The 27277-nt window shown below is 33.9% G+C and overlaps 2 protein-coding genes across 8 annotated transcripts in view; one reads left to right on the top strand and one right to left on the bottom strand.

Moving 5' to 3' along the window:
- Sfmbt (Scm-related gene containing four mbt domains) overlaps positions 1-1816 on the bottom strand; it is a 159168-nt gene extending 157352 nt beyond the window's left edge. For both annotated transcript variants that reach the window (XM_065354027.1, XM_065354028.1), the window contains exon 1: positions 1757-1816. In XM_065354027.1, coding sequence (XP_065210099.1) covers positions 1757-1801 — 45 coding nt within the window. In that variant the 5' untranslated portion in view covers positions 1802-1816. The remainder of the gene's footprint in view (positions 1-1756) is intronic.
- Positions 1-27277, top strand: part of dac (dachshund) — a 254479-nt gene that overhangs the window by 80225 nt on the left and 146977 nt on the right. For 3 of the 6 annotated variants that reach the window (XM_065354037.1, XM_065354032.1, XM_065354031.1), the window contains exon 3: positions 24861-25015. In XM_065354037.1, the coding sequence (XP_065210109.1) occupies positions 24861-25015 (155 nt within the window). The remainder of the gene's footprint in view (positions 1-24860; positions 25016-27277) is intronic. The other 3 variants (XM_065354036.1, XM_065354034.1, XM_065354035.1) reach the window with 2 other exon arrangements.

The raw sequence follows: 27277 nt of genomic DNA, 5'->3' as shown, positions 1-27277 counted from the left end.
TCCGCGGAGAGTTATTTTTTTCTTAGCCTTCGAGCTAATCTTACACAGTCACCCTATCGTGCTACGAGCTTTTAGAAAAAGAAAGAGCGAAGAAGAAGAAAAAAAACGCCCAACATCCGAGCAATACAAGATGCAAACTTTGAAATGTTGTCTGATTTTAATCCACAAAAGGAAAATTAATAACAAGCAACATGATGGTATAAGAAGGAACAGAGACGCGTGCGCCTTTTAAAACGCACCCGAAGAGGGAAGTGAAAAAAAAATGTTATTAATTACCGGCCAGGAGCAGGGTGAGGAATATTTTAATAACGTTTGCCAGCGTAGAACTGAAAGACGAACCAGAAGAGAAAGAAAACAGAAAAAAATCTTATTAAATAACGTGCCAGTAAATGAAAGAAAATGTACTACTGCGTTTCTATTGCTGTTCCTAGCGCCGCGCTGTCAGTTAATTTAATCCGAAAATTTTTTCCATTAATCCGTTTTTCTCCATTTTTTTCACTCTCCCTTCTTTCTTTTTCTTTTTTCATCTCTCGCTATTGTTACTGCATATACTTAATACCAAGATATACAAAATTATGAGCCTCATCTTGGCACAAAAATTCCATTCCAATTTGAGTAATCCTCAGTTCACCTAATGGAATCAGTTAAAGGGTATACAAAATCGACGAACCGACGGACGTTGGCGTCTTTCTCGGCGGGCGCGGGTTAATTTCTTGATAAATTCGAAATATTTAAATTTCTTCTCTTTTACAAATAACGCACACTTAACGACGACGAATTAGACGAGAAAACAATATTAAAAGGCGTGAAATGGCGAATCGATTTGCATGATGAGAAATAAAGGCGTACAAGTGAACGTGACAAAATTTGTCTAATGGAGCTGCAAACTACTTACTTCTGTAAATTAAACCCGATCAGACGAACTTTGCGTGCGCTTTTGATTATTTATACCGTACGAAAAGAGGAATGGCCGGGGGAAGGGGGAGGGGGTGAGAGTCGTGTTGTTTTTGGCAACGCGGATCATCGTCGTAGCATAGTCGAAGAATCTCTTATTGTTTCTCTCTCCTCTCATCGTATAGTAGTATCTTTCACCCTTCCGCATCCTCTTCGCTTTTTCTTCCTCGTCTTTACAGTACATCCATCTAACAACCTACCTATCCATCTACACCTACCTACCTACCTATACAATATAGCGTGTGCCATCTCAGCCTCGCCGTCGACGAAATCCCTCTTTAATTCATTCAAATATTAGCTTTTTAAGCATCACGCGTCGCGTCTTTTCCAATTCATTTTATCGCTAATTTCCGCATGGAATCCGATTTGTATAGACAATTATTTCGTGTAAATATTTGTACTCGTTTTCGTCGTATCTGTCTTCTCGTTACCTATACTGTATTTTTCAGCCCCTGGCCCAGATACCTATATCTTACTTATACTTTTTGTTTGAATTTTTATCGAGGATATACGTACCTATAGCCAAACCCCACGATTCAATTTCTCGTCTCGAACAATGTTGATGATTTGAGAATTCGAAAGTGCCTGCTTATTGGTTTTTAGATGTTATTTCTACATAAAGGTAAGATTTCGATTGCGAAGTTTACCACCAGTTTCAGATAATCTAGGTGTACTGAAGAGAGGGATTTCGTTGTTGGTTTTTCTCGACGAATGCAGCGAGGGCACCGGGGGGGAGGGGGTGGTAAAGAGTGATTAACTGATTACGGTTTTTTGTATAAATCTACGCATAATAAATTATTACCTGGAATTCTCGCAAACGAAGACGACTTGTTTTGAAATAATCCATGGTTTTTGAGTCTCACCGTGCACAATTTAATCTGAAACAGAAAATTTCGAGCTTTTTTTAAAACAAAGAATTTTACGAGGGAAAAATTTACAAATATTTCAGACAAAGACACGTCTACTTCGTTCCTTTTTTTCTCTCAATGGAATAACAATTATGCAACGTAATAAAAAAAAAGTACAAGTACATAACAAAGCTCTGATTCATTCAGCCTGCAAATTAGAATCATTTCAATGATGAAAAAATTCAGCTCAAATAATTACCTACATAAGTATTTTAAAAAGTGAAAATTCTCATTCAAGTTGCTTCACAATGCGAACAAAACTCGTTTAGAAATTTTAGTAATGGAATTTGAAATTCAACTTTTGAAAAAACTGCCAACATTTGAATGGAAAAATTATCGAGTTTTGAGGGAAAATATTACTAAAATTTCTGAAAAAAATTTGCGAAAAAATTGTTAGAATTTGTTCAAAAATTTCTAAAAAATAACACAGCATGAAAAACAATAAATAAAATTTAATGAAAAAAAAAATCATTGAAATTTTCTAAAACAAACCACGAAAATTTAATGAGAAACGCCAAAACTTGGTGATATAAAGGTCACAAAATTGATAAACATTTCAATGTACTTATAATTCAGTGAAAACCTACCAAATTTTACTTAAGTATGTATTAGAAAAATCGTCAATATTCTGTGATGAAAATAGCCAAAATTAAGTGAAAAAAAAACCGCTTAATTCTGTGAAAAAGCATGAAATTGGATAAATGGTTATGATATAAAATGAATAATCGCCAAGAATTGATAAAAAAATTACTACCTAAAATTTAGTGTGAAAATTCACTAAAATTTAGTTTGAAAAAAATTACTAAAATTTGGGGAGAAAATCATCAAAGTTTTGTAGAGAAAAGGTACTGAATATCCTAATGCATGTAAAAAAGTCGCTAGCATTTAGTGAGAAAAATCACTAAAACTCCTACAACCATGAAAAAAGTCACTAAAATGATTTTCATCACAGAATCACAAACTATTGGCTGCAAAATGCCAGATAGTCTTGAAGAGCCAGACCAACAACTTGACATTGCAAAAATCAAATCAAAAGACCTGCAAAAGAAATTCTGAGAAGAACTGGAAAAGCAAAAGGAAGACAAGCTGGAAGAAGAACAAAGTAACGAGGAAAAGTGGCAAGCATAGAAGCGAAAGGTTAAAACAGCAGCTGAAAAGTCTATTCCATTCAAAGTAAGAAGAAAACACAAACCATGGATGACTTAAGAGATACTAGATCTGATGGAAGAACAAAGAAAAGCAAACAGATCAAGTAACGAATACACGGTGCTAAATAATGAGATCATGGGAATGTGCAGAATGGCCAAAAACAAGTGGTATGAGGAGAAGTGCCAAGAAATAGAAGAGCTAGAGAAAAGGCACAACTCTAGAGAAATGCATACCAAAGTGAAGCAGATGAGATGGCCGCCCACAAGAAAAGGAGAAGTGGAATTGCATATACATATATGCGAGGAAAAGACGGAAAGCACTGTGTTAACAATCAAGAAACCGAAGAGATCTTGATCAGCTACATACAAGAATTATATGGAGATGATACACATCTGGCTCAAATGGAAGTACACTCCACAGAGGAGGCACCACAAATTGAAATACGGGAACTGAGGAATGCTGTGAAGCGAGCCAGAAACCACAAAGCAGTGGGGGGGGGAGATCTCATACCAGTGGACTTGATTAAACATTCAACACCAGAGTATGAAAAGGAGCTGCTGAAGATAATAAATAAAATATACAATGAAGGTATGCTGCCTAAGGACTTCAAAGCAGTAAATTTCGTACCAATACCAATAAAGAACAACTCGCAAAAATGCTCTGAATATAGAACCATCGCACTGATGAGCCACACACTGCAGAAGCTACTACTCTCCATCATAAATGCCAGAATTGAAAAGAAGATAAATGAAAATCTAAGTGAAACTCAACATGGCTTTGTAGCAAAAAAAGGGACGAGGGATGCAATTGCCCTGCTGAAAGTGATCAATCAAAGAGCACTGAATGCAAATAGGGAAATCATTGCTTGCTTTGTTGATAATGAGAAAGCATTTGATCATGTCAACCATGAGAAGATGTTGGAGATTCTGAAAAAATACAATATTGATGACAAAAACCTGCAAATAATCAAGAACCTACGACGATGACGACTTATTAGCAATTTTTCTTTAAAACTTTAGTACTTGAGTAGAAATTTCCATCAATTTTGTTTGAATTTTCATATTGTTTTTTTTTTACAAAATTTCAGTGATTTTTTTCAATTGTTATTTTTTTTTGTTTTTTAGTTCGTATTTTTTATAAGTGGAGATTTTTGACCAAATTCTAGCAATTTTTCACAGATTTTTAAGTTATATTCATCACCAAATTTTAGTAATATTTTCCCACAAAACCTGATGATTTTTCCATTAAATATTGGTGATTTTTCAAAAAATGAATTTCACTTGATTTTGATCACTGAATTTCAGTGATTTTTTTGCACCAATTTTTAGTGTTTTTTGGCTAAATTGCAGGGATTTTTCCCACAAATAATTTTATTGAAAATTCAGAGCTCCAATGTAATGAATCTGACAGCGTGAAAATTTCGCAATTTTTCGATGGAACGTTTCCTTTGACATTACTCTTCACCTTAGCAATCTTCATGATTACATGTTGCCTTTTTCAGTCAAAACAGTGTAATTTGCAAATTCCTGCCTACAGACTAATTCATCTACTGCTTACAAGGGACCGAGTTATCACCCTTTTCGTACACCCCTGAATTCGTAAACACGTATTTGGAAAACCTGTAGGTACACGTGTTACGAAACCGCGTATCGATTTAGAATCGCGGTCAATTAACGCGTAATCAAAATTAATTAATATCTCTCGACAATGCGACGAGGCAGGGTTAAAGCAGAGGTAACTGTGCCTACACAGAACGACAGAGATTTCATCTACAGCAGTATAGGTATACCGCGTGGTAAATCCTGCTTCCTGTTTTGACCCTTACTTAACTCAGTTAACTCTCGCTTTACATAAATGTACTTGGTTCGATGCGTAATCTTTAAATATTAAACAGAAGGCGCGCGGTAGGTTTTGTTTTTTTCATTTTAAATTCCAGACGCATTTTGGTAGCACGTATAGTATGTAGAGAGAAATACTTACAAATTAGGAAGAGATTTCGTGCACGAAATGCAGACGAGAGGGGCAGAGGGGTGCCAACAGATACCGAACACGAGTAATTTCCATCATTTACTCAGTACAGTTTTGTCCGAATGATGATGCAGACTATTTAGATAATCGAAATTAAAATAAACAGGCGCCAGCGTCAGGTTTGTCGGTGAGGAAAAAAAAGTACATTTAAAACGCATCTGTAATATATCTCCATATAGAGTACCTTATCTAGACTTATCATATCCTTAACGCGATCTGTTCTCTTCTGGATTCGATTTCATTAAGTAACTCATCCCTTATATACGATGCATTTACAAAAAGAGCTACCGCATTTAAAAAGTCATAAGGGTCGTGCGGTATTATACACACAGAGAGATGTGAGATGAAAACAGAAAAAAATACACATTTTATATAGAATTTAGGCAGAAAAAAAACTATACACGATTACATAGACGAACCCGCGACATGCACAGTCACAGTTGTATTTGTCACATGACAAATGACACCCTCACTCGCTCGCTCCAAACCCCTATCTTTACGTATGTCTCACAGGGTAGTTTCCCTATTTACCCACGCGACGATAGGCCTGTGCAACATTGACTGTGCCGGTGACGACGACGTTTTACAAAACGTAAATAAAACCTTTTATTAGGCCTATACTGACCTACCTTTAACGTCTTTTTCGAGCCAATGGTCTAGAGATATCGCGGATACGATTCGAGTATAACCAACGAATCACGAATACCGGTTTTTTTGGTTTTGGTTTCACTAATTTCTGCAGCGCTGGCAGACCGACAATGTCTTCGACTCGTCGATGTGTATTATACATATTATAATTCGAATGAAACAACGAATTATAATTTATAACTGGCGTTGTTTCCGCCACCGCGACCGGTGCCTCGGTAGCTATATAATGAAGTTAAAATACCAACGTACTGGTTTCCAACGAGAGCCAAGACTGGTAGCACTTTTGCTGTTATAGAATTTAAATACGCGCACACGGATTTCTCGCCAGCATTGTAATTAAATCCATCAGCGAGATAAAAAAAAATAGCAGTAATGATTCGTTTAAAGAACGTTTATTAAATCGACTATTGTCGGACGAAACGTATTCCAGTATAATGTAATTGGCATATTTATGAATAAAATTAGCCTATTCGATGTGGGTACGAGTACGAGAAGTTTAGCTGAGGTTTGGGATTTTAATGTGCGAAAATATTATGCGCATGCGTAATTTGTTCGTATTTTACGTAGAATTTGTGAAAATTTTATCATCGAATCATATACACATCTTGATGAAACGATGGAAGAAATATAATGCTCAGTGCTCTGAATTCAACGTTGCAGCTTTGTTCGTTTGAAATTTATTGAGCACAACTGTGACTGTGATAGATGGAAAGTGCATGCCATATGCCAAAAAAAATATGTCCAAAATCCAATTCTTTGGCAGCTGAAAATTGCTTTTAGGTAGGGATTTTGTCCGAGATCAGAGGTCATAGATCTGGGTTCGCAGTATTAAGGATCAGGATCAATGGTTCGGAGTTTGGGTTCAGGGTGTAAAGGTTCAGGTTCAGTTTCGGTTCGGGATCTAAGAACGAGTGGGATCAGGTTCAATTTTTTTCTCTGCCTGTTTGTGATAATTTTGCCATAAGTTTTGCTGGCTACAGAAATCAAGGCATACACCCAGGATCACAATTTCACCACCATCATTAAATCTATGCTCAGTAATAGGATGTTCTATGTTACCCACATGGGAAAGCACAGTAGATGGAGAAGGCAAAAAAATGGGCTGTCACAGGGCAGTGTTCTTGCCTCAATCCTGTTCAACATATACAGTATAAACGAATGGCCAGCCAATCGAAGACCAGATCAGACACTTTCTGTATGCAGATGACCATGTCAGCAACCACTCAGGGAGATACGCATGTAGAGGTACAAGGAATGTTGCAGGAAACCCTGAATAAACTGGAGACTTACTATGTGGATAATGCCCTCAGACCAAATCCATCCAAAACTCAAGTGTGTAGCTTCCACCTGAAGAATGCGAAGGCAAAGTGCACATTGAAGCTGGTATGGGGACCCATACAACAATGACCATGCTAATTTCGATGTGAATGTCGACCCGTCCACATCCGTCACTTTTGGATGCCACATGTCGATGTGAATTTCGACTCTGTGTGGAGCCAATTGTTGATGTAATTGTCGACCAATGTTGATCAGCATTTATGTCGACAATTGGCTGGACACAAGGTCAAAATTTACATCGACATGTGGGATTCAAATGTGATGGATGTGGATGGATCGACATTGGCATCGAAATTTACATCGACCTCCACCTATGCAAAATTGTTAAATTTTAGTTTCAAAATTGAAATTTTTTTCCAAAAATCATTTTCTCTTACACACTTAGGTGGCCATTGCTCATGCTGAAAGCAAAAGCAGCATCAACGCGGAGGCCACCACTGAGAAGTACAGACAGAAAGTCCATATTCGGTAGTTGAACATTAAACTCTTTATACTGAAATGTGCAATAGGTTATCTAAGAATACTAAACTAATACATTTTCATGTCAACAACATGTTGATGTTAATGTTGATGTGAAATTCGACATCGACAAATACATCCACAATATCAACTTAATTTTTCAAATTTGAGAAATCTTTGAAAATTTGGTTGATGTTAGAGTCGATGTATTTGTGGACAATCGACTTTCACATTGCCATAACATCGACAACTTCAAACTATGGAAAAGTGAATAATTTTATCAAGGCCATTAAAAATGTTTTTCTCCCTTCAAACAAAGATCATATTTTTAAATGTTTACTGAACTTTTAAACACTGAAACAGAAATTTTAATTCTGAAAAATTGGTCGACATAATTGTGGATATAAATTTTGAGCATCAAATTTTACATCAACATGTCAAGGTATCAGAAATAATGGGAAAATTTCGAAAATTTTCAATAACCTGGCTTCTTCACGGACAGAAGATTCCTATTAAATAACTTATTGGTCACTTTTCCATCATCATGTTGGAAAAAAACTTAGTCGATGTAAATGTCAACGTCGACAATTGTTGTATGGGGAGTAGTGCAGCTGGTGAACTGTGAAAATCCCAAGTAAGATACCTAGGAATCACACTAGACCGAACCCTCACATACAAGGGATTTTGTGAAAACACCAAAATGAAGGTGGAAGCAAGAAACAACTTACTGCAGAAACTGGTATCAACAAGATGGGGAGCAAAGCTAAATACACTGAGGACAACAGCTATGGCGTTGTGCTACTCTACAGCAGAGTATCTTTCAAGCAGGGTTGTCAGATGTACAGGCAAACTTATGTATCAGTCAATTTTACTGATGTCCTTCATGAATTTGATGAATTTTATTGGCTTTTCAGATAATTTTTCTAACACTCTTTAGGCTGAAGTTTTCAATAAATTTCACTAAAATTGAGCAAAAACAATAAAAACTTGTGAAATTCCAAAAAGTCATAAAACATTGAAATTAACGAAACACCAACGAAAATAGTATCACGTTTGTTTAAAAAAAAAAATACCAGTTTCAGTAAATTTTACTGATGTGCTTCACGAATTTTATTGACTTTTCAGATGAATTTTCTGATTAGGTTACTCCTCAGATTAAAGCTTTCATAACCTTGTAATTTAAACACCTTCAAAAAAAAACAAAAGATTAGTGACTCTTCACTTATTCAACATGGTTAAATGATTTGGCCGTAAAGCCTACGGAAACACTCCCCCTAACCACTATTTCTTTTTTATAACAATTTTTACGAATCTCCATTCTCTTCCTGTTCTTCTCCCTTGAAAAAATCACATCACCATCAAAGCTCCATTGGTCCATTCTATTCTTATAGCGAGACTCCATCTCATCCATCGAATTACATACACTTCGCTTCTCCACCTCTTCACGTACAACGAACCAATTCAAACCCTACTTAGTTGACTTTTCACCGCTGATGTGACCTTGTGACCTATACCTGGACAAATGGCCGAGCTTCGATCGAATTCACAATACAGATATCTGTACATAGAAAAATGACCCTAATCAAAATCGCAAATACGAGTACAAATACACATATTTTGACCGCGCGAACCACTCTATTCAACATATGCCACATGCTGGTCGCCATTAATCTAAGAAATCTATTCGACTCGCATTACTCGTCGTAACACCTTTATACACATAATATTATACACGAGGAGGAATACTTTTATCAAATAAAATCACGTCCATGTGTGTTTGTATAAATAGTACGAGATACAAGAATATCGCCGGAGAGATGGTGGTGTTCGCTGTATCATCTCGTGGATAAGCCAGCGTGACGAAGAAGCTGCGTAATTTTCATCGCGTATTAACATATCATACACTGTAAGTAAAGAATAGAGAAGATGAAGTCTGTAGACTGTATTTGTATAAAGAAAGAGGTTCTAGTACATCTCTATGTTCTTGTAGTACTCGTGCAGGTACACGAGCAATATATAGATACATTGTGGTTGTAATTTTTTTTCTTCTTCTTCATTCATTTACCTATACCATTGTACCTATACCTACATAGAGAATTTCGAGGCTCGCAACTAATAATAATCATCTTATAACGTTAGATAAATATACTCTGGTACTTAACTCGACTATGCACACACAATACTCTTAATGAAAAACATAATAACGAAATAATTTTCAACGCGATCGCAAAACAATGCGACGTGAACGAAAATATAAAAGGCGAACGTGGATACCGAAAGCGATGAAATACTCTTACACCGAGTCCAGGTGAAACACCGATTAACACGCGTACGTTCATTGTTTAAAAAAATAATTTAATAGAAAATAGCCCCAATATACTCTACATAAACGTAATCTACGTATACCTACTAACAGAGCATTGGATTTGTCATTCGAGATACACTTTCTCTCGTTGTTAGTTTATTTATTTTGTATGTAAGTATTTTTTTTCTTCACGTAGTTTTGTGTATAAAAATACTCACGCATAATCGTGTAACGAATGAGCCTTTAATTATACCGTCAAATTAATCTCATCAAATGATCGCTCGAGCTGTCCGCACACTCACACTTATACATAAGTATACAGCTATGTCATTATACAATGTGAGGTATTAGATAAAACCTATTTACGAAGTCAAAATGACTGTAAAGGATCCGTACAATATTTACAATATCAACCAGCGTTCTCGAATCTCTCGATTAATTAATCATGTACTTGGCGTTCATTCTCTATAGATCACTAATTCGTCTCATCGAATCATCGATTACAAAAAAAGATATTATAAACAATAATTGTATGCATTACTGTAACATAATGTGTAGAAGACAGACTTCGCTGTAAATGTATACTTTGTTCGGGGCAATGTACTTGGATGCTTTAACAACAGATTACAATTTAATTTACCCTCAGGAGTCCCGTGTGCCAGCAGTTTGCTCCTTTAATGCTGGATGAAATCCATCAACCATCGTTTATCCAACGTATGTACTTACTACCTACTCAATGATGATTTGGAGGGAAAAAAGAAACAGAATTGAACTTCTGAACGCTGAAAAGCCCCAGTTGTTGTGAGGAGCATGTGGAGGGGGGAGGTGGATCGATAAAATAGTGCATTTTGAACTTACTCGCTCTGAAAGATTGTTAATATATGTACAAATTGAGATTTTAACCAGAGACGCACCCCCCTCTCACCCCTCAAAAAACATAAAAATTGAACATCAGATGAAAAAAACAAGTGAGATTTAGTGAAAATTCCAATAAAACTTACAGAAACAAGAGTTTTTTCAATTTTTTTTTTTTTTTCTAAAAGAGCATTTTCGTTCATTTGATGATTTCTTTCATCATTTTTAAAAGGTTTTCAGCACTACTTCTGTATGACTCTTTGATTTTCTCCAATTTTCCAGGAATTCACTGATCAGTTATCACTAAATTTTTAGTAATTTTTCGAAAAATTTTTAATGAATTTTCATAAATTATTAGCAGGTCTTCTCGATAATTTTTTTTAATTTGCTGTTTTCACTAATTTTCAAATTTTTAGTAACTTTTTTCAACTAAATTTCTGCGATTTTTTTCAAACTAATTTTTAGTGATATTCATCACCAAATTTTAAATCATTTTCCCACAAAATCTTATAGATTTTTTTTTAATCAAAAATTTTGATAAATTTTTAAAAATTGAATTTTGATCGGTTTTGACTAAATTTTATTGATTTTTTTCAACCCATTCGTTGTGATTTTTCAATTCAATTTTACAGATTATCAAAAAAATTTAGTGATTTTTCACAGAATTCTAGTGTTTTTAGGCTACTACAAAGTTTTAGTGAGCTTTCACCAAATTACAGAAAATTTTTAATAATTTTAATGGTTTCCATCACTAAACTTTGGGGCTTGGATCAGTATATTCTGCTGATTTATTTAACAACATTTTAGTGATTTTTTTGGTGGTAATTTTAGTTATTTTTCTTACTAAATTCTAGTGATTTTTTTTCACAAATCTTCAGCGATATTCCAATAATTTTAGTAGGTACATATAACTTTTTCTAACAATAATTCGATGATTTTCATCGCTGATTTTTAGCTATTTTTCAAGTGAAATTTTAAAGAGTTTTTCACTGAATTTCTGAAGTGTTTTGCATTAAATTTCTTCTCATGGTTTGTTTTACAAAATTTTTACGATTTTTTTCATAAAAAATTGAGTTGTTTTTATGGTACCTACTTTTCAAGTGCTTTTTTCACCAAATTTTAGCAATTTTTATCACTAATTTTTGTAGAAAATCTCTAGAAATGAGTGAAGAATCACTAAAACAGTGTGGAAAAAGTTACCCAATGTCAAGTTTTGAAAATCTATAATTTTCAAAGGAAAAAATCGTCTAAATTTCAGGAAAAATATCAAAAAAATACTTTAAAAGGCTTACTAAAAATTTATAAAAATTCACTAGAAATTTTGCGAAAAAAAGTTTATCTGATTTTAATAGCAACCTCTTCTTTGAGTGTGGACCAGTAAAATTGACGAAAAAAATCCAATTCGCGAAATTCAGACCTTTTAATGAAAGAAATTGTGTTTTCTGGCCATATTTAGAATTTTTTAAATAGAAAAAATGAAAAAACGACACTTCAATTTTCTGATATTATTATGTTGATCAGCGTAAAAAGTTGCACTTGAGGTAATTTTTCAAAATTTTTGATTGTGGATCGACGTCATGGAGAAATATTACATTTCAACTTTTTTAGCTAATTTTTAGTGCTAAACAAAGTGGCAACACTGATTCTCACCAAATCTTCAAAATTTCTTCTATAGACTCACAAACTGGTAAAAGTTCCAACAGAGTATCATATTTTGTATAGAAGTTTTCAAGTCGACCCTGCTCGAAACTTTACAATATCGCCATTTTTGCCAAATTTTGAGCACCCCTATTTCCCCTGCAAATGCAAAAAATTCGAAGGACGCGCAACTTTTCACGACAATTTTTTCCAGAAATGGAAAATCTAAAAAATCAGCAGCAGCACGCCTTGTCTCAAAAACAGCCCAAAACCACCTCTTATCAATTTTGCAGATCAAAAAATAAGACAAACCAAATTTCAGATTTCTATCTCAATTTCACCAAATTCCAAACTTTTTCATGGAAAATTAATCGTTTCATTTCTAAAAAATAATTCCTCAAATTTCAAAAAAGTGGCCCTGAAATTCGGCTTTACAGGTCGATAGCTTAGCCTGCGATAATCGCCAATAATACGAGTATCCAACACGTATAAATCTGTACACGAAAAAAAAAACGCATCAACGAGTAAAAAGAGCATAAGTAAACCTCTTAAGTTAATACATGCATTTTGTGCGGGCGAGTAATATCTCTCGGTGTACGATTTCGCATTAAAGGGGTAGAACAACAACAACAACACTACACAGTCGAACGAGTTCGAAAGCAGGGAAGATGGTCGTATATTCTGTACGCGTTTAAACAAAACAAAACAACACAGATACCATTAAATCCTTTTTAAAACAGACTCGCGAATGGGATTTAAAAGGCGTCAAAATTTACGATTTAAAATAATGCCATTAATTAGAAAACGAGCGCGAGCAAAAAGAGAGAAGAAAAAAAATAGGGGCCAAGATGGTATTTTCTACTTTAATGTTTCCCGGTACCTATATAGAAGGGAGCAAAACGAGAGGAAAAAATCCTTTTATTAAAATCTTATTTGCTACTTTGGGACGAGACGGGACGGGACGACCTATACCATCTAGCGAACATCTTAGAGGAATAATTTTTGAATTATTGCGCAAAAATAGGCTTTAAAATGAATGAAATTAATGCCTATAGAATTATTTGCTGGTTAGTAGGTATAAGAAATGACGGTGTTTGTAACCATTTTAACGCGTTCGCTCGCCATACCCTTCCTTGCTCGTGGCAACAAACCCTCTCCCTTAAATGAAAATTGTTGGCCCGTGAGGATTTTCAGCGGTAATTATGAATAAGATTTTTACTGTACTTTGGTCGTAATAGTATAGCTCGCGTCTATGCTACGTTTTCGCTCTTCTTGTATACTTACGTATAGTTTGTTTTCTTTTAATTATTCGTTTAGGATTGTAAGGTTGTAGTTGGGGTGGGAGAAGAAAGGGGTATATTCGGTTCTCGAGAGCTTTGAAAGTTGTGATTAGTTTTCGTTTATTTTTTAAAGGATTAAAACACGAAAGTATGATTTATGATCGATTGTTTCGATTTTTTTTCTGGACAAAATATTCTGAAAAATGTCTCATCATGATACAAAATTTGTAAAATTGAAATAAAGTCATTAAAAATGACGAAATAATAAATCAATAATTTTTTTCAATGGGGAAAATTTTTTTCAAGTCCAAAAATCATGAAAAATTACATAAAAGTCTTCAAAAATGACAAAAAAATACCACTAAATTCGTGAAAAAATACATACTCGAAAAAAATCCATCCCAAAGCCATCCCCTCCCACCCTTCTACACCCAAATCTATTTTCACTCTCGCTAAAAAACATTTATTTTTCAAACGGATCAAATTCTCGGTCTCAGGCGAAAAATTACCACGCGTCTGTATCATTTTATCACATTTTTTATTGCTTTTTCCTTCCGTGGTGTCGTCGAAGCATCGCGTCAAGACTCCGACAGGAGGACGAGTCGAAGAGTGAAATCACAAACCTCGTACGTACGTTTGCTTCGCGATGCTTTTTTTTCAAAAAAAGGAACGTTTAATATAAAAAGATAGGGTTACACCAAAAAAAAAAACGTGTAACAATATACAAGTAATGGACGAGATAATCTAAAAATAATTCACTACTGTATGTTATTTCTTGTAAATCGCATTTAAAGTAAATCGTATTCGACGTTCGATTAACTAGGGAACGTGTGCGTAGTGTTTGCTCCCTTTTCACCACACATCCTTTCATATTTTTCGGTTTTTTTCTCCTATAATACTATCAAACACCCGAAACAAATCACCCGAGAAAAAAAATACGTTCATTGGGATAAAAAAAATAACAGAGAAAGATGGAAAGAGTGAACTTGGGATGATATAACGCCAGATAGGACGAGATATGGTTACAGTAGGATAGAACTACACACACACAGCAGCAGCAGTAGAGTATACAAAGATATGTTTTATATTCGCAACATTCGAAGGGTTGTTTTTTAAATGTTGACGAAATGACAATAGAAATTTTAGCTTTTCAGGCGGCTAGATAGTTTTGACATTAATCTAATTCGATGGCATACTGACGATAATAGAAATGGAATACTTGCCGCATCCGTTTTATACATAATATTTTTTTTTCCAACTCGATGATACACATATTTCTTGTAACCTTTGCTTCGGCTTCGGGTTTATAGTTCGACCTTTTTTTTCTCTTTCTCCTCCATCTGCGAGTTTTACTAAGAACATTTGGTTGATTTTTAGAATAAAAAAATTATATTTACTGGCAACATATTGCATCGACGTATAGCGGTTATATGAATTCGCTCGAGTCGAGGCCATATATACAGATTTGTCTAGTATAGCTTTACTTTGTCTTTTGCTCGAGTGAAATTTTTCACGCGGCGATCATTTATGTCATTAGGAGAAATACGTCGACGTTGTGACATTTACTGTCATTTCTTCTAAACCGCGAGTATGGTAAATATTGCTAATAAAATGTTTAAACCGATTAGCACCAGGCATCGTGCGTTAAACATATGCGAAATATTTCCATTTATCTATACACGTTTCGTAGAAGTGTTAAAAATTATATCGTATAACCTAGTCTGGATTTTATTTTTTACTACCTTGCGAAGATATTGAATTTTTCTTTATGGATGAAACGATCTGGTGTTTACCTATACGATGATGAGCTGGCTACTGTATTTAGTGGTTAACTGATGGTACTTCTTTTTTACACAATCTCAATCGAGAATAGAAATAAGAAGATCATTTTATGGTAAGGATGCATATACAGGGCGGTCCTCGTGTATTTAGGTTGAGGTTTTTCAAATTTGCCTCAAAATTTCTCAAATATCAAGTTTCCTAGAAAATGTTGAACACCCTCGAAAGATCAGAAATTTCATGTTCTATAATTTTGTTCCTCATTATTTTTTTCGTAGGAACCTTCCTCTTCCCCAAAAATCAATTTTTATGATGAGAGTAAAAAAAACATTCAAATTCATCATCAAACCTCAATCCAAGTTGAACTTTCCAACTGTTGCCCGAAATATCTCAAAAACAAAGCTTCATAGAAAATGAATAATCGTACTTTTCTTATGGAAAATTTCAACCTCTCCAATTTTTACTGTCTTTACCTATTTAAAAAAAAAATTGCAGAACCCATTATTTTTCTAAAAAAAATTATAATGAAAAATTGAACATTTTTTCTAATTTTTTCTGTACAACGGTTACTTTTTTGGAACTGTACACATTGATCTACCCTGTATATAGATCCAAGTACTTCAGATAAATAATAAATAGTTCAATTTATCACACATAATATCATCATACCCACACGTCTCATATTCATTGAGCAAATACTTACAACAAAAATGCAAAAATATTATAATGAGAAAAATTACCTAATAAGAAGAATATCCACAATGTACCTAAAGCTCAAAACCGAATTGCTATTTTATAGCTCGAGCTTATAGATTTTAAAATATTGCACACAGAAAACATCTTCTTAAAAAACGTATTATTTACGTTCCAACAACGTTTTTTTTTCGTAATAAAATGTTTTTATAACTGTAACTAGTGAGACTGTATATATAATACGAAGAATGGTAATAAGCCGATTTTTTTTAACGTTTACACGCGCCCCGGCGTATATTTACGAGCTTATTAATAAAATTACGTTTCGATATTTATGTCTATTTAAAAAGCGCACGAATGCTGTGTTGTTATTTGTATCAGTAATTTCTTCTCTCTTATGGTATGTTGGGTATGGATGGATATGGATAAGTGTATGACTCTCGCTATACATACAGAAGATACTCTATAGTCGTCGTCGTTTTCAATGCAAGTACATATAATATTATAGCATATAGACAGGCGCCGTATCGTCATCATCTCCGTGTACCTTACTGCAGTCTTTTCCAATGTACCTCTCTCTTCAACGTTCCTTCTGCGTGTGTTTTTTTCACCTTCTCTTCACAGACCCCCTACTTTGTCTGGTACAGTGGTGATTTAAGTACGTCTAACGCTGGGTATTAATATGTATGGATGTTGGCGTGCACTTTTTTCCCATATTAACAGTGTGGTGAGGTACCTACCTATAAAATATCGATGGTCTGGTACAAATTTTCCATTGATTTGTATACGTAGGTATAGGTTAAGATAGCTCAACTGCAGAATCACCATCATTTTACCCACAATTCAAGGGGAGGAGGGTAATTTTTTGATACAATCCCTCTTCTCTTCAAAACATCTCTTCAGAAAAAATTTCAAGAAATCATAAAACCCAACAAACGCAGGTCACACGAATTTTTCGACTTTATTTCAAATTTGAGAGCTGAGGGCAACTCGAATCAAAAAATTGAGCCAAAATTCGAAATCAGCACATTCAAAAACCTAACAAACCACAGGTCGCACAAATTTTTCAATTTTTTCAAATTTGGGCGCTTACTGAGGGGCTTAGGGGTCCTTGTATCAAAAAAGTAAGTTGAAATTCAAAATTAGCACCTTTGAAAACCTAACAAACCATAGGTCACACAAATTTTTCAATTTTTTCAAATTTGGGCGCTTACTGAGGGGCTTACGGGGCCCCTGTATCAAAAAAGTAAGTTAAAATCCGAAATCAGCACCTTCGAAAACCTAACAAACCATAGGTCACACAAATTTTTCAATTTTTTCAAATTTGAGGCTTACTGTTGGGCTCAGGGGCCCTTGTATGAAAAAATTGAGTTGAAATTCGAAATCAGCACCTTCGAAAACCTAACAAACCATAGGTCACACGAATTTTTCAATTTTTTCAAATTTGGGGCTTACTGTGGGGCTCAGGGGCCCTTACATCAAAAAGTAAGTTTAAATTCGAAATCAGCGCTATCGAAAACATAACAATCGATATGTCACACGATATTTGAAATTTTTTCAAAATTTGCCCAAAATTGAGGAGGGCTGGAACCCCCCTTTTTTGATCGAAATTCTAAAAATCGAGTGACATATCGATTATAACTAATTCGACTACGCTGAGTTTGAATATCGGCTTATTTTTTCGATTTGACCCCTCTGAACGACCCAACAAGTGCTGTTACAGGTCTACCCGTGGTCAAAATGTCAAAAAAAATTCAAAATAATGTGTGACACGTTGTTTGCTAGATTTTCGAGGGCACTCATTGTGAGTTTTGATATTCGTTCATTTTTTGATAGACCATTTGATGCTCCTCTATCTTCCTTCTTTTCAATAATTAAAAAAAAAAAAAAAAAGATGGCGTGACGATCGATTCTCGCCAATTCTAGGGTTCTGAGAGTTCAACTATGTACATAATTTTTGGGTTCAAGATTTCAATGTCTCTCCAGAGTTTTACTTTTCTCAAAACTGAGACCTCGTTTTGATCAAGTAAACATAGAAGTAAGAACTATATAAAATTGTCTAAATAATTCAAAAGAAATCGACCTAATTGAATACATTTTCAGTTGAGGGAAATTTTTTCAAATTTATTGTAGGTATTTTTTCCCATTATTATTTCGACTAATTTCCATTTCATTTCTCAATGGTAACTTCATTTAAAAAGCACTGCTTCAAGCGTGTAAGTAAAACCCCTACAAAGATGAAAATTCTCGATATGGATCATCGTGAAAAGAGTGATCATTCATTACCACCGATGCAAGTTGAATGAGCACTCTTGATACACCCTTACTCGTATATGTAAAAGCTGTGCACGCTCGTTAATTGAGTTGAAAAATCCACGAGCCATCGACTTTTTTCGAGTAGGTATTCAGGATAAAATACTTCGAATTTTAAAGGACACGCATAACACCATCATCTGCACATACTTTTGAACGAATTATCATGAAAAACGCGAGAAAATAAAAATCTCTCAAATTAGGTATTCGTCAAGACTGATGTGAACAATCCACATATTATAATCTAGTTCAAAATACTTTACTCCGACCAAAAAAAGGGGGCCAATCGACGAAATAAATTAAAGAGGCGTTTAATCGCCATCGATTCCAACATATCTTACCAAAGTCTATATTTCGCGTGTTATTCGCCGACTTCTTTTATAGATAATTGGTTCGTTGTGTTTAAAAACATAATTTATTATACCGAAAGACTTCCACCGAAAAAAAAATCGAGAAAGGAAACCCAACCAAAATGAAAAAAAAACCTCCGAGGGAAGATTACTATACACAAGCAAAGGCCAAGCTGTCACAATTGGGGAAAGTACTGTTACAAGATTTGATATCAAATGAGAAATTAAATCGGTAAAAAAATACTTTCGTTGGGACGTTTTCCGGGTATCGTTTGCCAGCGTCGTCAGCTGGACACGATAACGAGAAAACGATAAAAAAAAAATCATTTATCTGCACGCGAACGTTGTTGGTTGCAATTGCTCGCTGATGTGTTGATTTGGTGAGGAAAATTTTCGGTCGTTTTTCATTTCCATCGCTTTTAGAAAAATACGAGAATCAAGTAGGTGGGGTTTTCCTCTGTATAATTATTACGTTGCGTTGGTCGAAATGGAAAAGTGAAAGAAAAAATACGATACTTCCTATACAGTAGAATAAACTAAATGGTGATATTATCTCATCATTCGGTATACATAAATATTCGGCTAGATAAGTGAAAAATAAAGAATGACATGAGCTTCGTAATTAACTCGCAGCTGTACCCGAACCAAAGGTACTATAAGGGGGTAAAACGACGCACGAAATTAATACCAGTTCAAATTTCAACTTCCTTCGCTTCACCAGCAGCGATGAACCATAGGGAAGATTTTATTTTATCAACAGGTCATTTTATACGTGATTTAGTGGCGTCAGTTTTCATCATCCAGAGCATGGTATTATTTTTATAGTACGTATTATTAAGTTATGATGAGAGGTAAGGGGGGAGGGAGGGCATTGACAATGAGTACGCATCGTCGTCGCGTCTTCACTACTGTATTTTTCTCATCCTGTGACGCGATGGCCACGATCGCCGACGTCGATTTCGGGTTCTACTAATTGTACCACGTGTTGGCTCGCCAACGCTTCCGAATTGTTTAAACTCTCTCATCTGCTCATTTTACTGCGGGTCATATACTCAAAAAAGAAAAAAAAACCTGGTACTTAGTCTATCTATTCTACATGCTCGTTGTTTTGTTTTGTTTCACTTTCTCACTCTCTTCCTTCGTCATACACTGTATTATTATTTATACCTTATATTACTAAATTTATACGCCATGAAAATCGATAATACGGGATGGTACGTATAACTTCCGATTTAACACGTTGCCTTCTGCTTTGGCCTGATGTTAAACGACTCAGGATCCACGTACAAGTCTTGAAGCAGCGAACAAGTGTTCACCATTTATTCGAATAGGTACTCGTAGTTTATTAAACACTCAGGTGTGTGCTCCTTGGTAAGACACGAGTACTCGGTGTACGAGTAATTAGAATAGACTTGGCGCTGTACACGTCTCATGTACAAGTTGAACTGCTTTCACATACACATACATTAATCCAACAATCCAATTTATTATTCAAATACCTATAATGGAAAAGTTTATATATAGGTACCATTTCAGCTGCACGTACCATAGACTAGCCTCAATAAGTACATACCTGTGTTTCTATTCAAAATGACCAACTAGACGAATGAATGCCAAAAGCTACACACATTTACTCTATCTCGCTTGGCTCGAGTTCGACTCACAAAGTCATTTTTTCTCTCTTTCCAAAAGCATTCGATCACGACGTCCTCCTAAAACTCAAACGTCAACCCCTTGCTTCTCCTTTCGCGGCTTCGGTGTCTCTGGCGAGTATTTTCGAGAGCCCTATGCGTGTGCGGTATACCTGACACCGTAAATTAAATTAAAACGTAACAGGAAGCTTTAAAGGGTGAAGTTTCATTCTTGTCAGACAAGTACCTCTTTAACAATCGGCGAATATTTCCAACAGATATCTTCACAGCGTTCTTGTTCTTACGTTTATACGTATCCATCCCTATACTTATTCGAGTTTGGAGAAAGTTACACTATTTTTTTTTTCAGTCCATTGTCGAGGGGTCGAAGAACGATTTTAATGACCTTTTGATTGATTACTGTAGAAAGGATTTTGGTTTCGGATTCAAACGACGAAGTGTGGGATAAGAAAAGGTAAATCATGGGAGGTGTTTTCAGGGTGCGGGGGGGGGGGGAGAAGAAAGCGATGAAATTTCAATTTTCGAATAATCTCCACTATAAACTTACTTTTTTCAATTGGCGAATTATCGATATTTTATACTTATTTTCACGTTTTGTTCCCAATAAAGGAAGCGAAGGAGTCACTTGAGGGTTCGGTACGAAAAAATAACGAGATATTCGTGTTCAGCGTCTTCGAAAACATACCATTCGATATGCCACACAATTTCGATATTCTTTTCCCACTTTGACCCCAAAATGGAGCTGAAAATGCCACCCCCCCCCAAAAAAAGCACCTGCTTCAAGAATACGATACCTTGGCCAATATGAAAAGTTATTCGATTACATTTTCCTTTCAGAATTTTGAATCACGTCTACGATTTTGAGTTCACTGAACTTTAAATTTGAACCGTCCACTTTTTTATTTTTGAAAAATTGGGCTTCTTGCAAACCAAACCCAGTGAAATATCGAGCTGAAAAATTAATTTCTATGATGATTGTTCGAACAATATACCTACACTGGTGCAGTTGAATGTTTGTAAAAATAACACCCCCCCCCCCCCCCCAAAATATCTTCTTGGGTCTAAATTTCTTGAAAATTGTGTGATTAAATCTTGGAACAAATTATTCCCATTTCGACTTTTTTCACTTTTTTTATCCCCAACTTTTAACGCCAAACCAATGCTTAAATCAAATTTGAGCGAATTTCGTTGAAATGCGTTCTTTACCTGACGTGAGATGAGTTCTGAGAGGGGAATGGATAAGATGGGGCAACATAAAAAATCCTAGCATAAGTCACCCAAAGGTTTTTTTAAAGACTATTCTTAGTGTTTTAAAATGGTACTAAAATGATGAAAGTTCAACAAAATTTCACAAAATTCAGCAAAAAATATTGAAATGTTTTTGTAAAACTTGTCAAAAAAGTATGAAAAAAAGCTTAAATTGTGTAAAAATAAGGTAAAAAAATTCAAAAAAAAAATCATCAAAACATCTAAAAATAACTTAAAACTGGCGAAATTTGACGAAGATTTGAGAAAAAGGGTTGAAAATGTGCAAAAATGAAATAAAAACACTCGGAAAAAGCGTTTTTAAAGACCTAAAAATTACCTAAAAATTGATGAAATTTCACAGAAATTTGCCAAATAGGTAAGTAGGTATTCATGATAAATTGCTAGAAATGTAAAGATGTGAAAATAATTAAAAAAGCAAAAAAAAAAAAACGCTGATAATTGGGAAAAAAAGGATGAAAATTCATTAAAAAAGTTACAAATGTGTAAAATCACAAAAGCATTAAAAAATAAAATCACTGAAAAATCAACGAAAAAAATCACAAAATTTCAGTAAAATTTGAAAAAAAGTTGAAAAAAAGGATTGTGAATTTTCATGGAGTAAAAATGAAAAAATTAATATAAAAATGTTCAAAATATGCAAAAACGATGTAAAAACACTGAAAAAAGCATTAGCAGGGTGTCTAACAGGTACTGCAGGTACTGCAAGTACTGTAAAAGTACTGCATTGAAATCCTCGGTACTGCAAGTACTGCAAAGTACTGCATTTTGTCTGAAAAGTACTGTATTTTTTCTCAGAATCATTGATTTAAAATTTTTTTAAAACCTCAAAATGAATTAATTGGTGAAAATTTTTTAAAAAAGTTCATTTTGTACCTCAAAAGATGGCAACACTTGTTAAATTATTATCTACTTGTAAAAATTTTATCGACAAATTCCAACCGGTTCAAAAAAATTTTTTCTGGGGGGGGGGGGTATGTGTAAGCTGGATAAAGAAATAAGGTAATGCAAAAGGTACTGTAAAAGTACTGCATTTCTTCAGAGAAATTCTGTTAGACACTCTGATTAGGTAAAATTGGTAAAAATCAACCAAAAAAAATGAAATTTCAGTGTTTGACTATTTATGAAAAAGTCTTGAAAATGTGTGAAAATGATAATTAAATCCTCATAAAACAGTGTTAAATCACTGAAAATCAACAAAAAATAACGGAATTTCTGGGAAATTTGTCAAAAATTCACGAAAAGTGTAAAAATGATGTAAAAACACTCGGAATATAGCGTTTAAATCACTAAAAATCAACAAAAAATAAAAAAAATTCAATAAATGTCGTTCAACATACATAAAAAGTCATAAAAGTGATGTAAAAACACTCAAAATAGCATCAACATTACTGGAAAAATCAGCAAAAAATTACAAAAGTGTTTACAATTTTGTCTAAAATGAACGAAAAATTGTTGAAACGATGTTAAAACACTCAAAACATTGCCAAAAGAACTGTAAATAAACAAAAAAAAAAAAAATGAAAATCTAGTAATAGTAGATGATTAAATGGATTTTTTGACTAAATCTTAGGATCATAGAAATTTTCAAATTGAATTTTCACTCAAGTCTCAAGTCACTCAATATAATGTCCAATGATCTCATTTTATACCAACATGACAAATTGTCAAAAAAAAAATTTATAGCGAATTTCCTAAAAATATTCTGCGAGTAAAAAAAAAAAATGAAACATCCATAGAAAATATGCAATTTTTTCATCGATTTTTGACCAATATTTTCCCAAAATGAATTTTTATCATGGTCGCACTCCATTCTTATCAACTAAAAATAGACGAGAGAGATAAAAATGGACGAACAAGTACCTATTCAGTATTCAGTATTAACTTGACTTCATTGAACCTGTTCGTATTCTGTACATTTCATAATGTCCAGCAAACAATGCATAAAATTGTTAATCTTTAAATAATCACTTGAAAAAAATTATCATTAAAATTAACTATACAATGACAAACACCTGCTACAAGGAGGGAAAATTTCACAATAGGTCGTATTGTTCAAAGATGAACCGTGAACGAGCCAAAAAGCAAATAGCACGTATAAAATCCCAATTTAAATTAAAACGAAAACACACGATTAGGGTTTCTATACATATAAGCACAAGCATGGTATGTACCTGGACAGTGGACAGATAAAAGATACTCATTCCGCGTGTAATATCTTGGTACTTGGAACACGTCGTAAATTTTCGTGTTCGTCGAGCGAGAAATTATCAAATTACGAACGATACTTAATCGTTTAAATTAACCCAATAAAATTAGTTTCAACACTAATATTTACATTTGCTGAGAGTGCATATAATCAATAACATTATAATACACAAACAATATGAAACAACCTATTAAATGCGTCTAATAATAGTTAAACAAATCGTTGTTCGTTTTAATGTAGATTGCATTACGACCATATACCGAAGAACATCGATATAAATTTAACGTTCATCGCGTACCTACTCTATGGCTAATCATTGTACTGTACATGTACATTTTTAGACCCTGTACTGTACTATAGGTACACTTTTAATGTAATCTACCTCTATATAAAATGTAGGCCTATATCTCGAATCGACAATCGACCCTATAACAGAGTATACAATACGAAATTAAACTTTGTTTAATAAATATAGGAACATCTCAACCCTTTGCCTTTAGTATTACGACTCCCTACGACGAACGCGTTTCAATTTATTAATAAAAAATCAAAAAAGAATACGAGAGATGAAAAGTGCACCAGACTGATAATTTGGGTACAAACGTCAGTCTACGATACAAGAAAGAAGTAAATTCAAACTGACAGAATTGATTATCCTGCGTTGAAATAGTACATTAAGATTAATAATTTTATAATGTATCGAATCGATTGCTTCTGCAGCTTTTAAGCTTTATACGCGTGCTTTATTTTATCAATAATTTAAAAATTCATTTATACGTTTTCACTTGTACATAATTTGTGTGTTCACTTCATTGATGACGATCTATGCGTATAAAAACACATACTCGTATGTGAAGGCATCACACAGTCTCCATCCTTTGCAACCTATAACTCCTCGATAATTGAACTCTCCAAAAGTTATCTCGATATGATTTCGTGTACAGTCTGTCCGAAATCATTCCCGCATGTAATAGGGTATTGACATCGGACCTTGCCAAGTTTCTAATTAGTTTTTCTGTATTGTGTATAACCGCAGTAATGCTCTACTATTTCGCAGCTCCAGGCCTGGCCGGCCTCCCAAGAGAGCGACATCTGTCGGCCTGTCAATCGCCGCCAACCATCTAAATCAGCTTAAAAAGCATCGAGAAAACGGAGACTACATCGGCAGCTACGAAAACGGCCACGTAAACGGTAAGCTTGCTTTTCGTTTATCTTTCTTGCATGACTTTTCAGCTAGAAGTGCATCAGTATTAAGAAGAAAACAAACACAATGTGCAGATCTTATTATATGCGGGTCAAATTTATCGAATAATTAGTTTTTCATGAACATATTCAATATATTTTAGTGATGGAAAACCATGCGGATTATGGAGTAAAAAGCCTCATAAGGGATGATTGGCCCTCAGAAGGCAGAAGGCACCTAAATCCCAAATATTTGTTCTTATACATCTTTAGAAAATCGCATCAAGGATATTGTTAATTTGCCTCTTCAAAATTTTAAAACATTCATTGGCATAAAAAGATGGAAATTTAATTAGATTAAAACGCAAAAATTTTGGAAAGCATATCAATCCCTTATTTGAATTCCATTAAAAAGTGCATCAATCAGCTGATTTTCGAGAGACGGAGTGGCAAAATTGAAGAATCCTAGCTTTGTGAAAGTGGATAAGAAATAGGGGGTGGGGGGTGGAGGTTAATATTTGACTAGAAATGTAAGAAGAATTTGACAGAAGTTGTGAAATTATGTACATGAGAGAGAAATTTCAGATCCAAGAATTGAACCATTCAGGTGAACCCAGATAGAATTAAAAATCACCAAGCATCCAAAAATATTATTTTTGTAGCACAAAAAATTTTCATTTAAAAATAAAAAATGAAAGATTTTTTGAAATTTTTGATTTTTCTGTCTGATTTTAGCTTTGATTTTGAAAAGAGCTGTTGAAAATTTGAAAAAAAATACTGGTGATAATTCAAATCAAAGAATAGGTTTCGAGTCCCGGAGCATAATATTCGAAAAACAGTTTACATTTTTGAGTGAAGGAGGGAGGGGGTGTTTGATCTGATCTTTTTTGATTCAAATACCCCAATTTTTCAATTAAATGGAAACACAGGGTAAAAAAATGTCAAAGGACAGATTGACTTTATTGAAGTGTTCAGATTTTCAAATTTTTACGACTTTGTGGGTAAAATGCAATTTTCTGTATGTATAATTAAAAAATCAGGCAAGAGATGGAGAAATCTCTGCAGATGTGTGTTTTTTGGGGGGGAGGGGGGGGTAAAAGTAGCACAATTTTAGGCGTTTTAATGAAGCTTTCAACAAATTTTCAGAATTTTTCACTCTTGCCCTCTGCATAAATTTCTATTTTTACAAAATGGAAATCTTTTAAAACTCGGACTAAGCTTGGTAAAAATTCTAAAAAAAAAAAAAGTGAAGTTTTGCAAAAAAAATGGCAGGTAACTTATTTAAAAGTGTTTTACTACAAATTTTAAAATTAAACAATACAAAAAAAATTTTAAAAACAATCAAAATTTCAAAATTTTGGGAAAAATACCAAAATATACTTAATAAAAAATAGCATAAAAAGTCGTCAAAAATTTTAAAATTATTTAAGAGCATGAACGAAGCATTAAAATTGTTGAAAATCACTAAAATATGGTAAAATTTCAGTACAATTGGACAAAATATAACAAAAATCGCATAAAACGACTTTCAAACCTTTTATAAACATTTGACACATACAAAAAAAAAAAAAAAAAGACATTCAAATTACTGTATGTAATCACTAGAAACTGATGAAATCTCTGAAAAATTTGGCACAAAAAATGAAAAAAAAAAACAGAAAGTTACCAAAACGTACAAAAAATTTATTTAATTTGACAAAATTCATTGAAATTTGAAATAATACAGATAAAATGAGTAAATATCATAAATAAAGCATAAAAATCATCTGCAAAAATCGACAAAACAATGTTCTACGAACGTTGTATTCTCCCCTTCAAATTTCCAAATGAAATGTCAGCAAATTTTCAACGCTTTTCTTATCGACACAAACTCCATTTTATCCAAAATATACATTATTTCAAATTCAGAAACATGAAAATTCATTTCAGTTCTTCATAAAACTTTTTTTCCAATTCTCAAAAAATTTAAAAATGAATTTTTTTTTGAAATCCAAAGCCCCAATTGCGACATCTGTCTCAGTTTCATCTCAATTTTGTCACGAAGTAAGAATTCTTCCTCATGAGCCAATCAACTTTGTCAACAAAAAAACAAAAACAAAAAAAAAAATGATTGAAATTTGTCTTTTGGCGGTCTTGAAAAAAATTATGGAGAAGGGAATCGGAAAAATTTCACAGAATTTTATAGCAAATTTCTATCTATCAATTTGGTATTTGTTGACGTCTGCATCTTAAAATTTATCGTATTGAGAAAATCGAAGAAATCCTCAATTT

This window comes from Planococcus citri, chromosome 3 (genome assembly GCF_950023065.1).
Source record: "Planococcus citri chromosome 3, ihPlaCitr1.1, whole genome shotgun sequence".
Classification (NCBI taxonomy): Eukaryota; Metazoa; Arthropoda; class Insecta; order Hemiptera; family Pseudococcidae; genus Planococcus; species Planococcus citri.
The sequence above is the reverse complement of the archived record's forward strand: the minus strand, read 5'-3'. Positions and strand labels throughout refer to the sequence as shown.